Source organism: Rattus norvegicus, chromosome 12 (genome assembly GCF_036323735.1).
Source record: "Rattus norvegicus strain BN/NHsdMcwi chromosome 12, GRCr8, whole genome shotgun sequence".
Classification (NCBI taxonomy): Eukaryota; Metazoa; Chordata; class Mammalia; order Rodentia; family Muridae; genus Rattus; species Rattus norvegicus.
Genome location: NC_086030.1, coordinates 20,688,760 through 20,703,990, shown reverse-complemented (window position 1 = coordinate 20,703,990; position 15,231 = coordinate 20,688,760). Strand labels below are relative to the sequence as shown.

Sequence of the window (15,231 nt, the reverse complement as noted above, 5' to 3'; positions counted from 1 at the left end):
TCCCACAGCGTCTCAATGAGCATACAGAACCGTTCCCACTGCTACAACGGGTGCGTATCCAGAGAATGGATTGTGATGAATCATGGAAGCGATTCTTATTGAAATCAATGTCTCATTATCCGGTGATAACTGAGGCACAGAGATTTCTGTCTGAAAGAGAACGCCTCGCAGGTGATGGTCGTAACGCCATGATGAAGTGAGCGAGACATGGAAGGAGACTGGCTAGCCACAAAGATGGGGGGAGGGGGGGTGGGTAGGGAGGACAGTAGTTCCCAAAGACAGAGCTCAGGGACCAGATGGGTGTGTGCACTCTTCCTACCTGGCCTGGTGGGTTCCCTAAACCCTAAAGGGATATGGGGCACAGGGAGGGGAAGAGAAGGGCACAGGTTGCCCTTAAAAACCTGCAAAGAGACTAGGCATGGTGTCATGCACCTGTCACCCCAGGCTGAGTCAGGAGGATGACAGGCTCCAGGCTAGTCTGGGCTATAGAGTGATGTCCTGTCTCAAAAAACCTAGAGCCAAAAAGATCCATGAAGAATCTGGAAGCAATGCCTACCAAATGCTGCGGGGAATGTAGCAGATTCAGACTTTAGATGTGAGCATACAGACCCCATAGCAAACCCCTAAGACCTCACTTCATTCCCGCAGCCCAGAGAGGGTAGAGCACAGCCTCCCCTCCTGACCTCCACCTTGCCTGCACTTGTGCAGAAACCTATGCACAGTTAACTTGCAGGTTGGAAACCCCACTAATCTGGACATGTAATTCAGTGAGTATGCCTACCCTTCCCCTCAGTGTCACCTTCAGTCTGTCACTCTGCTCCAGGGGCTCATCCAGCCTAGATGGGCTGTCATACCCATTTGATGCTGCCAGCATCGTTGTTTTTATGGTACTAGGAACTGAAGGCAAGGCCTTGCACCTCAGCCCCTCCCTGGAGGATTCTAGGTAGGGGCTCTACCACTGAGCCACGCCCCCTGGCTGGGGGATTCTAGGCAGGGGCTCTACCACTGAGCCACACCACAGCCCCTCACTGGGGGATTCTAGGCAGGGGCTCTACCACTGAGCCACACCCCAGCCCCTCACTGGGGGATTCTAGGCAGGGGCTCTCCCACTTAGCCACGCCCCCAGCCCCTCACTGGGGGATTCTAGGCAGGTGCTCTACCACTGAGCCACACCCCAGCCCCTCACTGGGGGATTCTAGGCAGGGGCTCTACCACTGAACCACGCCCCCATCTTCTCTCTGAAGTATTCTAAACAAATGCCTACCACTGAACTGTATCGCCAACCTCTCCCCATTTTGAGACAGAGTTTCTTTCCCTCTGTAATCTGTCTATGTTGTCTCCCAATTTGGTAAAATGTTCCCATTGCAGCCTCCAGAGACCTGGGATTCCAGGCATGCACTACCACCCAGGCATCTGGAACATTATTGAGTTGACTGTGACTTATTTGTTTCCTGACAAAGTTCTGAGGTAACATCTATTGCATCACAGGCATACCTGTTGTCTCAGCAGAAGTATGACTGAAAGCACAGCCCCAGAGGTCACTCTGTTCCCACCACACTTTTGGCCCCGTGTGTCATCTTGGGCGGAGTCATAAGTACAGATGCTTTTGGGGGTTGGGAGAGGTGTGTAGGACACTTGAGTCCCTGCTGGTGAGCCGCCAATGGGCTAGTTTCCTTACAGCATGGGGATCGAGAAAGTCCCACAGTAGCTACCCCAAGTGGGGGGGGGAGGACTTAAAGCTCTCCCCTACCCAGAGCACTGAGCCTCTGGGGACACAATACCTCTGTGGCAGTAATACTTCCGCAACTTCACACACCACAGGAAGAGTGAGTATGGCTGCCCTGGGACATGACCAAGGGAAGAGGGACCCTGTGCAGTGACTACCCTCCCTGAGCCCAGAGCCTCAAGCCTAGGGGATCTCCCACAGTGTCAGAGGAAACCATTGTGTCCTCCAAGGCCACCCGGAGGACAAAGGGCCATCCTTCTGTGCACACTGGCCTCTGTCACAGCTCCCCCACCCAGCTGGTACGCAAAGGGGCTACTCTTGTTTGGTTCCATTTTTTTTGTTTTTTTCTTCCTTTAGGAGAAAAATGGTGGGAGGCCCCACTGAGTCATATTATGCCACACTAGGGACCAAGGGTCGTCCAGCTGAGCCCAGCATCTTCTACCCTGCCCTGCCTGCCTTCCTCCTTCCTGCCTGTCCCTGCTGAGCCTTGGTTCAGTGAGTGACTCAGGCACCTTCTCACCTCTAGGGACTCTGCAGTAGATGACAGATTCCTAACTGCAGAGGATCCTCCAAACAGCAGAGACACAGGCCACGGGCAAATACAGAGATAGACTGGTATGATGATCCATGCCTATGATCTTAGCCCCTGAAAAACTGAGTCTGGTGGATCGGGCTAGCCTAGGCTACAGAACAAGATTGTACAAAAAAGAAAAACCAAGGCTGAGATGGCTCAGATGATAAAGTGTTGGCCGTGAGCAATAATATGTGAAATTGAACCCCAAAATCCCTGTGAAACCTCTGGGCATAGTGGCCAGGGTCTGTAACCCTTATGCCAGGGCTCTGGAGTACAGATGGGCCAATCTTTGGGGCTCACTGGTTGACTATTCTACATGGATCAGTGAGTTCCAGGCAAGAAAGAGACTCTGTATTAACAAAGCAAGCGGAGCGACAGGGTGACTCAATGGATAGGTACTTGCCACACAAGCCTGACGACTCAATGGGTTTGATCCTTGGATTCATGCAAAGGTGAAAGGACAGAATTGACTCTAAAAATCTGTCCTCTCACCTCCATATATGTGTGATATCAGAAGCAACCCCCCCATCACTCACTCACGTGCGCGCACACACGCATTCGCTCGCACGCACGTAGCCCCATACGATAAATAGAAGTAAACTTATAAAACAAAGTGGATGGTACTTGAGGAATGATGCCTGAGGTTGACCCTTAGCTTCCACGTGCATGTGCACACACGTGGACACACTGGAATTGCACACATGTGTATGGACATAGACACTAGGAAAAAGAAGAAAAAAAATTTTAAAAATCTGAATTTAGACTCCTAGCGTGCCATTGCTTCTCGGCCTTTTGGCTAAGATCAAGTGTAGACTCCTAGCGTGGCCTGGCCTCTGCATAATTTTAGAGGGCCGGAGGTAGCTAGAGGTGGTTAGATGGCAGAAGGTCCCCAGAATGGTAAAGTCCTGGTAGAGTCCCCAGAGATCACTGAATTTCTAGAACACCAAGACTCTAGGACCAGTGAACATCACCCTCCTGACACAGATGGACCAAGGTTGCCAGGAGCCCAGGGGTGCCCTGGACAGGGCACCTAGGGCACAGACAATTCTGCCACCCTTCTCAAGTACTTCAGTCAAGTGGGCAAGAGCTGGGCCTGGGACACACGAATGCCACCCTTGACCTATGCCCCCAGAGCACTCCTGGTTAGTCATCTGGCCAGTTAGGTTTCCTTTTGTCTATCCTGGGTGTGGCCCTCTCAGTCTTCCCTACCTCACATGCATTTCCAGATCCCCAGAAGGCAGGTCAGGTCAAGACTGTGCCCCAATATGAATCCCATAATTTCTCCAAAAAGAAAATGGAGTCCCAAGAGGTCTGCATGAGCCCATCAATTCAAGAGATGCTGGAACCCTCAGCCTGTGTTACTCAGCCCCACTAGAACAGCACAGCATTTGGGGTACCTCAGGGTCAAACACCTTCAATTGCAGGCATATGCCCTGTCAGGCTATATCCAATACCCTGTGACCTCAAGTGGGGCCACCGAGGACCTCGGAGACCATGTGCTGTGTGGGTAAAATATGCTGGGGAGGCTCCAAGACCTTCAGAAAAATGGCACTCACAGCTCTGTCTTCAACAAATGGCTGACTGGAACATACCAGCACTTTGGAAAGCACATCTCCAGGAGACATTCACACATCCCTGTTCACTGAAGGGTAGCTTGCAAGAGCCCAGAAGGACGCGCATGAGGAAAATGTGCCACATGCTCCCAGTGGAATATTACTTAGCCTTAAACAGGACATTCTGACACCTGCTGTAGCGTGAATGGGTGGGTCTGGAGGCCATTTTACTCAGTGACCAGCAGCCATAGGATAGATGCTGTGTAAAGTCAACATGAGACACCCCAGAAGAGTCAGATTATTTTTAGATCAAGAATCTATGAATTCAAGCCCCAGAGGTTTCAATGAAACCTCTGGGCATAGTGGCCAAGGTCTGTAACCCCCACACTGGGACCTAGGGAGTACAGATGGGCAAATCTTTAGGGGTCATTGTTGGCTATCCTATATGAATCAGTGGGTTCCAGGCTAGAAAGAGACTCTTTTAATTTCTTGTGTATGGGTGTTTTTGCCCACACGTGTATCTGTGCAGGTGGAAGAAGGGGTCAGATTCCCCTAGAACATTAGTTATAGACAGCTGAATGCTAGGAATCAAACCTAGGTTCTCTGGAAGATATCCCGTGCTCTTTAACCACTGAGCCATCTCTCCACCCCAGGAGTCAGACTTGTAGGGATAGGAAGTAGGAAGAGGGGAGTCAGGGGCTGGGGTGGGGCTGTGGAGTGACTCGGCAGTGCAGACAGGAGGAGGGTTGGGAAGACAGGTCAGTGGGTAATGGCTCACTGTGGAAATGTGAGGACTCGAGTTCAGCTGGCAGAAGCCATGTTTTTAAAGGTCTGTCTGTCTGCCTGTCTGCCCGTCTGCCTGCCTGCCTCTCTCTCTCTCTCTCTCTCTCTCTCTCTCTCTCTCATACACACACACACACACACATACACACACACACACACACACACACACACGCACGCACGCGCGCGCACACACACACAAAACTAAACAAAACAACAAAATAAAAATGACAAAAAAAAGACCCCAGGTGGACGTTGACTAATAAAGACACGGGAGGTTAAGCGCTGCCATCCAAGGGCATGTGCTCTCCTCCACCCCTCCCCCACACTCACAGAGGAAAAAGTTCTGGGGACCGGACGGTGACAGCTGCAACTGCTGATATCATAGTTAATCTCATGCTTCAAGCGCTTTAACAATTTAAACAGATGTGCTCACCTAGAAACTCAGACAAACTGAACAGTCCCCAACCCAACAGCCAGACAAGATAGAGAAGCCCAGCTCCCGGGTGCACACAGTGCTGCCAGGGAGGGAAGCAGGACGAGCTTCTTCTGAAACAGGAGGAATCCAGCCGACCTAAAGCTCACGGGGACAGAGTTAACAGGCAGGGATGGGGGGCACCCCCAAAACAAGAAGTCTAGGGACAACTAGGAAAGACCCCAGACCCCATTCCCAACCTTGTATGCCTGAAATTGGGTGTCCTGTTCAGCAGAAATGCTGTATCCCATGAGTAAAAATAAATTTGGAAAATACTTTCCTACTAGAAAACTGAATTCTGGTTCTTGGCAAATATATACCCACGGCCTAGCGTTTACAAAGTCTCTGTGGAAAGCTGGGATTTTTAACCAAGACGGAACTTTGGGCCTTTGGGCCTCCTCCTGCTAGTGAGAGAACTGTATTCCTCCTGGAAGGGTGCTCCGGAAAACCTAGTAGGCTGGCCTGTCTGGAGGGAGGGGTGCAGACCCTGCCTGGAAAGGTAAAGCTAGTAATATTCCAAGCTTGCAGAGAGTAAGCGCAGGGATTATAGTAATATAGGCCCCATAACTCAGCCGAGACTGACACGCCGGCTTCTCCCCCCAGCCCCCAGCTGCTTTCTGCTTTAAATGGGCCTTCCTTCAGGGCCCCCATGTGTTTACCCTGCATCTCCCACATCACGGTCCAGATTCTTCTGTGCCCATCCCTGTGGGTGCTCCCTGCCGCCCACCATTACCACTGGAAAGTCTGAGACGTGGATGGAGGTGTCAGGGACTTTTTCATCGTGCTGTAGGGAGGCGAGGCCGGACGTGCCCACTCGTGGGTCCAGTCTTTGCACCACCCGAAGCCTCTGCATCTTAAACTCGAGGCTTTAGCCAGGAAGCGGCATCCACCCACGATGCCCAGACATCCTGGTTTGGCCAGCCGGCATCCAGCAAGGGCCTCTAAGCCGCCTTTGAACCTGAACCTCCCGACTGGGGAGGGAGGTGGGCTAGATCTGTCGAGACAATATATTTGAGGAACCTTTTTTTTTTTTTTTTTTTTTTTTTTGTGAAGGTGAGCTCACTTTTTCCTTTACAAAATTGCCTCCACATGTCCCCAGGTTGGTGGGTGGCCAGCTAGTGCTCTGACCATCATTACAAGACAGTGAGGCCAACCAGAGGCTGGGGAAACCTCAAGCCAGGCTCCCACCGTGGCCCCTTATTGTCTCATTGGAGCTTAGAAGGTATGTGTCGGGGAGGCTTGCTCTGAAAAGGATGGTATGAAGGTGTGTGGGATCCTGCCAGTCCTATCTACCCCTCTCCACATTCAAGGGGGTCACAGATCTATATCTGGGGTGGGGCCAGTATCATCAATTAATATGACTTTCACTTTTGTAGGATTCTGGGGGCTGTGAGGTAAAGGCTGGCTTCTGGAAGTTGACGGAATAGCACAGGCTTAAACGGAGTGCACTGTGACATCCAGGGAAGTGACTCCATGCTCCTTAGTCATACCTGGGGTCTTCCACAGCAAGTGGTTCAGGGGCCTCCAGGGACAACCACAGACTTAGCAAGCCAGGGACACAAGATGGCCACATGCCCTCAGATACACTGGAGCTAACCTGAGGAGGGAGGTACCTACTGCAATTGGGGTAGACGATGGGTGACGATGGGTGTGGGTATGGAGGGCTTCCTTGAGGATGAAAGGCTGCCTAGAACAGGCAGGTGGTGGGCCTGCCAGTATATAATAGGAAGGCTGCTCTGTGGGAGAATCCCTGTGCAGCCCTCTGGCCGCTGTGTACTCCATGCTCACTCCTCTGGGACAAAGCCCACCACAGCTAAGGCAGCCCAGGGTGGAAAGGACCAGAGAGAGCCTCCTTGCACAGTCTGCACAAGGTTCTGATTCACCTACAGCCTTCCCGGACATTCAGGGACTCCATAACCTTGAGGACAGCCAGCACTTTTCTTATGTCCACTTATTTGGGGACGTCCGTCAAAGAATGTGTGACCCACAATCCCCCTGGGGTCTCCCCAACCTTGTTATGAGATGGAACTGAAAGATTCTAGGTGACTTTGGCAAGCACAAAGGAGGCCACATTTAGACTTGGATACCTGGCTCAGTAGAGTTTGTTTAGCATTCATGAAGCCTGGGGAGGGGTCCCCCACCCCCGGCACCACATAAATCAGATATGACCACACAGCTCTGTAATCCCAGCACTTAGGAGATGGAGACAGGAGGATAAATTCAAGGATATTCTTCAACACCTGAAGAGTGTGGGTTCAGGCTGGAAAAAAAAAGGGAGAAAATGGAGGAGGAGGAAGAAGAGGAAGAGGAGAAGGAGGGAAGGAGAGGGCAGCCTCATGTTCCAAAGAAAGGATGGGCCTAGATCCGAAGCCACACAGGCTCCAAAGCCACACAGGCTCCCAGGGGGTGGGGGGTCTTCTGCTGTCACTAAGGTCAGCATTTATCAGTGCTCCACTGCAGACAGAGGAACAGGGCCTGGAGGGTATTGAAGAATGAATAAGAGTTTGGAAGGCAGAGCAAAAGCTAAGAGTAGGGGTTGGGGATTTAGCTCAGTGGTAGAGCGCTTGCCTAGCAACCTCAAGGCCCTGGGTTCGGTCCCCAGCTCCGGGGGGGGGGGGGGGGGGGGAAGCTAAGAGTAGAGAAGTCTGGGGAAAGCCAAGGCCCTGAGGTGGGAGCTGCTGTTTACTAATTTCCTGTTAATTGTCATCCATCCCATGAAGTCACCACACCGACCCCAGGGCAGGTCCACTGGTGAATATTTCTAGGGTTACTATGGTAGCAGGCAATGCCCCCAGAGAGCAAGAGCTAACACATGCTGTGGAAGGAGGAGACAGAGCAGTGGGTGGTAGCCTTAGGGCCAGGAGTGGGCAATAACCTGGGGTCAGGGCTTGGGAGAGGAGCTATGGGTGCAAACTATGGGGGAGGGGGGTTGATAGAGTGCTTGCCTGGCATGCAGGAAATCCCAGATTCCACCCCCAGCATCATATAAAACAATGCTTGTCATCTCAGGTCGCAGGAGGATTGAAAGGTAAGGATCATCCTTGGCTACATAAGTTTAGGCCAACCTGAGCTACATGAGACCCTCGTTTATTTATTTGTTTGTTTATCTACTTATCTATTTGTTTGTTTATTTACTTATGTATTTATTTATTTAACTTTATTTTAGGATTTCTCTGTGTAGGCCTGACTGGAACTCACTCTGTAGACCAGACTGACCTTGAACTCAGAGATCTTGCCTGCCTTTGCCTCCCCATGGGGTTTACAGATGCAAACCCCATCTTTAAAAACAAAAATCAAACAACAAAAACCCAAAAGAACGATTAAACTGAAAATTAGAAATTAGTCCCAGCAATCTCAACCCATCAAAGCAACTTTGAACAGAGACAGGGTTCTTGGGACCCACTTAGACGAGCTGCTAGGGGCCAAGGCCTCCTCCGCTCCCTACCAAACCTGGCCTGGGGTAGGCCAGGAACCAAGCTGCTTTCTGAGCTGGGTTTTTCATGGATGTTTGTTTTATTTGACCTAGCACATGGTCACAGCAGAGCCTAACTAACATCAGAAGCACTTTTTAATCATCTGCCTCACACTTCCTCTGAGTGAGTAGCCCAAGGGATCACTACCTCCCAACTCAGTTTCCTTGTTTGGGGAGATAGGATGCCCTCCCTCCCCTGAGACCCAGACCAGGGGTTGAGCTGTCAGATTCACCAGGTCAACTTTGCGTGTGCCCCACTCGGGACGCCGGGGTGACTCATTTCCTATGTGGTGGCTCCGGAAGCAGGTGGGCCAGTGTGGTTCCCAGAAATGCATTGTGGGACAAAGTTGGGCTGCTGGGGAAATCAGAAAAGGATTTTCCCAGAAATAGCCGGCTGGACATAGGCTCAGGAGCAGAGGCCAGGCCCAAAATAGCTCGCCTAACCCCGGGGCACCAGGCAGGGTGTGGCCTGGACACCTCAGAGGTGAGGAGGGCACAGCAAGTCCCCCGGGGCAGGTGGGGCACAAACTATGGCTAATTAGAAGCTGAGGCTAAGCTGAGGCTAAGCTGAGCCACAGCCCAGCAACAACCCTGGGGCTGGCTTAGGAATTGACCCGCAATGCTAAGGGCCCTGAAATGTTCTGGGGCTACTCTGTCCATGTCCTCTGTTCTGTCTGGGGACAGACCTTAAAGAAATGGATGACAGAAATAGCTCCCAAATAAGCAGGGCAAGGCATGTGGTACACCTGCTGACACCCACCCTGAAGAGCTAACACAGAGTATGACACTAAAGGGAGAAACAGAGGAAGTGATGGGACACCCATCAGGACGATACCAGCCCAGTCCCAGTGGCAGCCCAACAGCAGGTCAGACTCCCAGAGGCAAGAGGAGGCCCCAGACTGATTCAGAGAGAGACTATGAGTGTCATCCCACTGCTTGGGAGGATGATGTAAGAAAACTACCATGAGCTTGAAGGTAGCCTGGGCTACGAAGGGAGACCCTATGTCAAAAGAGACAAAGCCATAGGGGATTTGGATAGGAAGCAAAACCCTCAGCTAGGGAAACATGTTTTGACAGTGAGAGCCAGACATAGGGACATTAGTGCCATTTGAATCAGAGGACACTGGGGGCTTGGCCAGGGGTAGTCATGGAGCTGAAAGCACCAGGTGGGGTCTCTAGAGAGGATACTTCGAACATTATAGTGATTGACAGAGTGGGGGTGGGAAGGGGATGCTCTATAAACATGTGAGCCCTCTGTCCTGACGGTCCCTTGATGAAGCTTGGGTGCATGCTGGCACAAATGCTGGCTGTCACCCCATGTCACATCAGTACCTCTAGGGTCTACAAACATGGAAGCTACTGCCCATGTGGCAATCACGAACACCCACTCTAAGTCTACAGCGTTTGCAGGCAGGACCTAGCCAAAGAGAACACCTTAGGCTGCTTTTCATGCAGAACCCCTGAGAAAGCAACAAAGAACCCTACTGGGCCTGCATACACAGCTCTCCTTCTAAACTGGGCTTTCATAGTCTTATGCTATCATTTAGACAAAATGTTCTTGAATAAAACAATTGAAATAAGGCTGGGGGCTCAGTGTGGCTCAGCATTAAAGTTCCTGCCTAGAATCCCCCAGTGAGGGGCTGGGGGCGTGGCTCAGTGGTAGAGCCCCTGCCTAGAATCCCCCAGTGAGGGGCTGGGGTGTGGCTCAGTGGTAGAGCCCCTGCCTAGAATCCCCCAGTGAGGGGCTAGGGTGTGACTCAATGGTAGAGGCCCTGCCTAGAATCCTCCAGTGAGGGGCTGGTGTTTACTGAGGGAACACCCACCTAAGTGCTAAAAGCCCTGAGTTCCATCCCTAGCCCCATAAACAAACAAACAAAAAGACATTAGGAATCTATTCAGAAAGAAATGTTGTCAGTTTGCATTCGTGAGACCTGGTGCTAAGCTGTGTAAAGTCTTCAAGCCAAGCATGCAGAGAGGACCTGTTGTTCAAAAACCATGATGGGGAGACACTCACGTCTACTTCTCCTTGGTCAATCACGTAGAAATTATCCCCTTCGTTCCCTACAACAAAACAAAGAGACCGCAGATGTAAAATGTGAAACGAAATGGGTTAGAGAGTCTTGGTTATCTGGCAAAGGACCCTTGTAACTATGTGTGCCGAGTAATACCTGCCCTAGGTGCCAGTTCCTGGGCATGGAGCACCGCAGCCATTCTCATGCTGGAAGTGAATCCAGGGTCTCTGGCACACAAGGCAAAGGCTCTATCTACATAGGGGCCATACGCTCAGCACCCTCTTCGCTCATTAAGTTCTTCCAGCTGGTCTTGAACTCAAAATCCACCTCCCCTGCTTCTTGGGTTGCTGGGATAACAGATTAATGTTACCTCTTGTGCTGTGTTTCATTAGTTTCTTTTCTCCTCTCTCCTCCTCCTCTCCCTGCCTGCCTTCCCCTTCCCCCGTTTGTTCTGAGGCAGAGAGGGTCTCTTGCTATGTAGTCTAGGTGGCCATGGCTGGGTTGGAACTCACTGTGTAGGCTAGGCTGGCCTCAAACTCAGGAAAGTTTCCCTAATCTCTCTCTATCTCTCTATCTCTCTATCTCTCTCTCTCTCTCTCTCTCTCTCTCTCTCTCTCTCTCCCTCTCCCTCTCTCCCTCTCCCTCTCCCTCTCCCTCTCTCCCTCTCTTCCTCCCTCTCTTTCTCTCTATCTCCTCTCTCCTCTCCTCTCCCTCCCTCCTTCCCACCCCCCTCTCTGTGAAGAGTCTCACACTCTAGCCCAGACTGGCCTTGAGCTCAAGACAATCCACCTGTCTCAGCCTCTCGAGTACCCATCACCCCTGGCAGTTTCTTAAGTGGGTCAGGACCGATGACAAGCATCCGGATGGAGTTGGGAACATACCTTGCTGTATGACTGTTTCCCCATCGATGTGGGTGACAGGAAACATGGCATCGAATATGTCACTAAAAGACAAACACAGAGAAGAGCTGTAGCAGGCGCCAGTCCAAGTCAACCTGCTTCCCACAACATATACCCAGTCCCGTCCATTCGCAACCTCTTAGCCTCTCAGGATTCAGTCTGCAGGCCTTGGGGAAAAGATCCCCTCCAAGTTAAAAGAGGAATTGAGGCCTTCACCAGTCGTGCTCTGAAGAGCCACATGGGCACTCTGTACACAGCCAACAGGCACATCCTGCTTGTTTGACTTTCTTGTCTGTTTGTTTTGCTTTCTCGAGACAGTGTGTCACGTAGCCCAGCTGGCCTCAAACTATGTAGCTGAGAATGACCTTAACTTCTGACCCTCCTGCCTCCACCTCTCCAGTGCTGAGATTATAGCCACTGCCCTGGGTTTATGGGGTGCAAGAGATTCAACCCAGGGCTTGCTGAATCCTAAGCTAGCACTCTATCAGTTGAGTCACATCCCCAGGCCCTGCCTGGCTTCTTACAAGAAAGGAATGACTTTAATGGGTACTGTTTTTACAATCCGGTTGGGAGAATAAGTCACAGTCGGTTATGAGCACTTCTCATGCCAATAAACACAATTTGTTTGGGACGTGGCCATCAAACCTGATTATGTGGATTTTTCTGGCTTCTCCCCTCCCTCTTTTTTTCCCCTTCTGAAGGAAAATATTTACAGTCATAGGAGTGTTCATAGTTCTCTCCCCAGCAGGACTGGGGATGTAGCTTAATGGTAGAGCACTTGCCTAACATGTGAGAAGCCCTAGGTTTAATTCCCAAGTAGTCCAAAAATGTAAAGAAGTGAGATATCAGTCAGCACCCAGATTTGCAGGACAGAGGTGGGCTAGGATATGTGGACCCCCAAAGCTTCCAAAGTTGGGGAACCCAAAGTGATCTCTATGCCAACCCTCAGGCCTGGTGGCTTCATCTTCTAAATGTAGGTGTGAAATAGGCTGTTGGACAGAAGCCAAGGGGAGTGAGGAGGGCTGGCCTATTAGAGTCACCAGAAATAGTAGGGACATGCAACATGGCCACATTTGTCCCAGATGTGCCATCTCACCAGCACACTCATTAGAACACAGTCCAAAATGCCCATCCATTCTCCTGAAACGTAGCAGCCACCATCAGAGACCTACCTGTCTCTGGGGCTCCTGGCTCCCCAGGACAGGAGGCTGTGATGCTAGAGGTTAAAGTCCAAGTATAGAACCCCCAGTCAGGGGGTGTTCGTGCCTGGAAACATGGGGTGCTTGCCTGTCTGCCCTGAATGCTTAAAACGGAGTAGACAGAGATTGACAAATCAGGCAAGCCTCCGAAGAACTCAAGGGCCCTCTCTGGCTGGAGAACACACAAAGCTATCTGGGAAGAAAACACAAAATAAAAAAAATCCAGATTGTTCTGCGCTCTGGGTCCAACCTTCAGAGAATATGAATAATTCTTTACAAGACCTGTGGGAGATCAGCCTGGTCAACATCCCATCATGGAGAAAGGAAAAACACTAGGCCACGCCCCTTGCTGAGGATTCTTAGTTAATGGTTGCTGGGGGAGGGGCTAATGAGGCCCCAACCCCTTCCTGAGGATTGATACAGTGTATAGTCGCTGGGAGAGGGCTCGTGAAGCCCCACCCCTCCCCGAGGCTTTAAAGATAGTTACTGGTTGATAGGAGAAGATTTTCATTGGTGGTTTAGCCACTGGTAAGTTGCCCATACTCCTGTGGATGAACCCTCAGCCATGCTCCCGTAAGAATAGGGTTCTATGACACAAATCAGTCACCAAAGTCATAAAAGACAACTGAAATAGGAAAGTCCGCAAAAGAAAAGTCAGCTGTCGTGGAGGGGGGACCAGAGAAGGTGAGGGGGGGTAAAGAAGACCCATCCTCTCTCTATTCGAACGGGCTTCTCAGAGCTCTGATATCCTGGTTCTTAGTTTTCTGTGCTCGCTGGGAGGAAGGCAGTCACATGGGGGAGGTGTGGGCAGGTCTCGGGCCAGCTCTGGATGGCTGTCTTCTGACAAGGGTATTTCTTGGCCGTAATATCTCTAGCATCTGCAGGAACTATCCCAGCCTGGCTGCATCTCCTCAAAACCACAGAACAAGGGTCTGAGAAAGAGCAGGTCTTTAAGAAATGACCTTTTTGTTCCTTCCTCCCATGCTAAAATAATAACCCTCAGCTCTCATAATGGTGGTGGTGTGTGTGTGTGTGTGTGTGCGCGCGTGCTCGCGCGCACGTGTCTGTGAGTACATGTGGAGGCAAAGGGTGATAGTCTATTTCTAAGTCACTTTCTGATATGTGTAAATGTATTATGGTGTGATGTGTACAGTATAGACACATGTATGTGTGGGTCTGCACACAGGTACCTTTGCACATATGTGGAGACCAGGGGATAGACAGTGTCCTGCTCTCTCCCTCTGCTTTACGCCTTGTCTGCCACCATAGCACTGAGGTTATAGGCACTGTGCAGTCATGCTGAGCTTGTTCTGAGGATGCCAGGGATTCGAACTCAGATCTTCCTGCTGACCCAGCAAGGAGTCTTACCCACAGAGCCTCACTCCACCTTGGTTTTTGAGACTAGATCTCTCTCTCACTGAACCTAGATCCTGGCCAGTAAGCTCCAAATATCTTCCTGTCTCTGCCTCTCTGGGGCTGAGATTACAAGGACATGGTACTGCCCTTGGGTTTGGGAGTTAGGGCTCAGGTCTCCACACTTGTCCAACAAGCATGTTCCCTACTGAGCCATCTCTCCAAGGGGTGTGTGTGTGTGTGTGTGTGTGTGTGTGTGTGTGTGTGTGTGTAAGAAATGAAACAGATCCTGTGTACTTCTCGCCTGCCCACCCTGTGCCACCACCCTGGCTTCAGACACTCTTTTCAGAGATGTTATTGGGTCTGGAAGATGCAGGTCCACCTTCCTGATCTTAAGAGACTGATGTGCTGCCCTAGGTTGTCACTCCCTGCCTGAGCATTCCCACAGGAGGCCTGCTACTGTCTTGTGCATCTCTGTTCTCTCTCTTATCTAGGTGAAAATGCACCAATCTGGCAACTTTCTTTGGCCTTATTCTGTAGCCCAGGCTAGCCCTGAACTCATAATGCTCCTCCCACCTCAGCCTCCTAGAGCTGAGATTACAGGTGTGAGCAAGCTGGGGCAGCTTCCGGTGACTTTGTTTGTGGTCCTAGCCTCCCTTCTTTCATCCCTCCCTGCCCTGAGGACTTTCCAGATATTCCCATGTTTATGCAATTACAGAGTGGGCCACAATGAACATTCCAGAGCTCCCCAGATGAGGGCAGATAAATACGATCGCATCTCCCTATTGTATGGGCTTGCTTCCACTTGCACTTTTGCCTGGCTTGGCCAAGGTGTTTTCTGGGCAAACAGTCCCCAAACTGAGGGGTCTGGCTCTCAATGTCAGTCACAAATGTTTGCACTTACCAAAGTAGGCTTACTGGGCACAGCCTTCTGTGGGACATTATTGAAGGGCCCCACATATATCTGCAAGCACAACAGTCATTCCCCCCCCCGCCCCCCAGGCTTAGCTGCGCGGCCATCACAGAAACAAACTGGGGACATGGAGTCGCCAAAAATGCCACCTGAGGAGCCAGGCTGGGTCTCACTTACCACAGAGGCTTAGAAGGCAGGTTTCCTTCTGAGAAACCTGACACCCCTTGAGAAGATTCAACAAGCCCAGGTCCTTGGCTCTACCCACTCCTCCTGCC

At 51.1% G+C, this 15,231-nt stretch overlaps 1 protein-coding gene across 6 annotated transcripts in view; it reads right to left on the bottom strand.

Annotated features, from left to right (window-relative positions):
- Positions 1-15,231, bottom strand: part of Prkar1b (protein kinase cAMP-dependent type I regulatory subunit beta) — a 132,701-nt gene that overhangs the window by 34,776 nt on the left and 82,694 nt on the right. For 5 of the 6 annotated variants that reach the window (XM_039089117.2, XM_039089116.2, XM_039089115.2 and 2 more), the window contains 2 exons: positions 11,474-11,535; positions 10,595-10,641 (listed from right to left, as the gene is read on the bottom strand). In XM_039089117.2, coding sequence (XP_038945045.1) covers positions 10,595-10,641; positions 11,474-11,535 — 109 coding nt within the window. Of the gene's footprint in view, positions 1-10,594; positions 10,642-11,473; positions 11,536-11,627; positions 11,716-15,231 lie in introns of those variants that run through there. The other variant, XM_039089118.2, reaches the window with a different exon arrangement.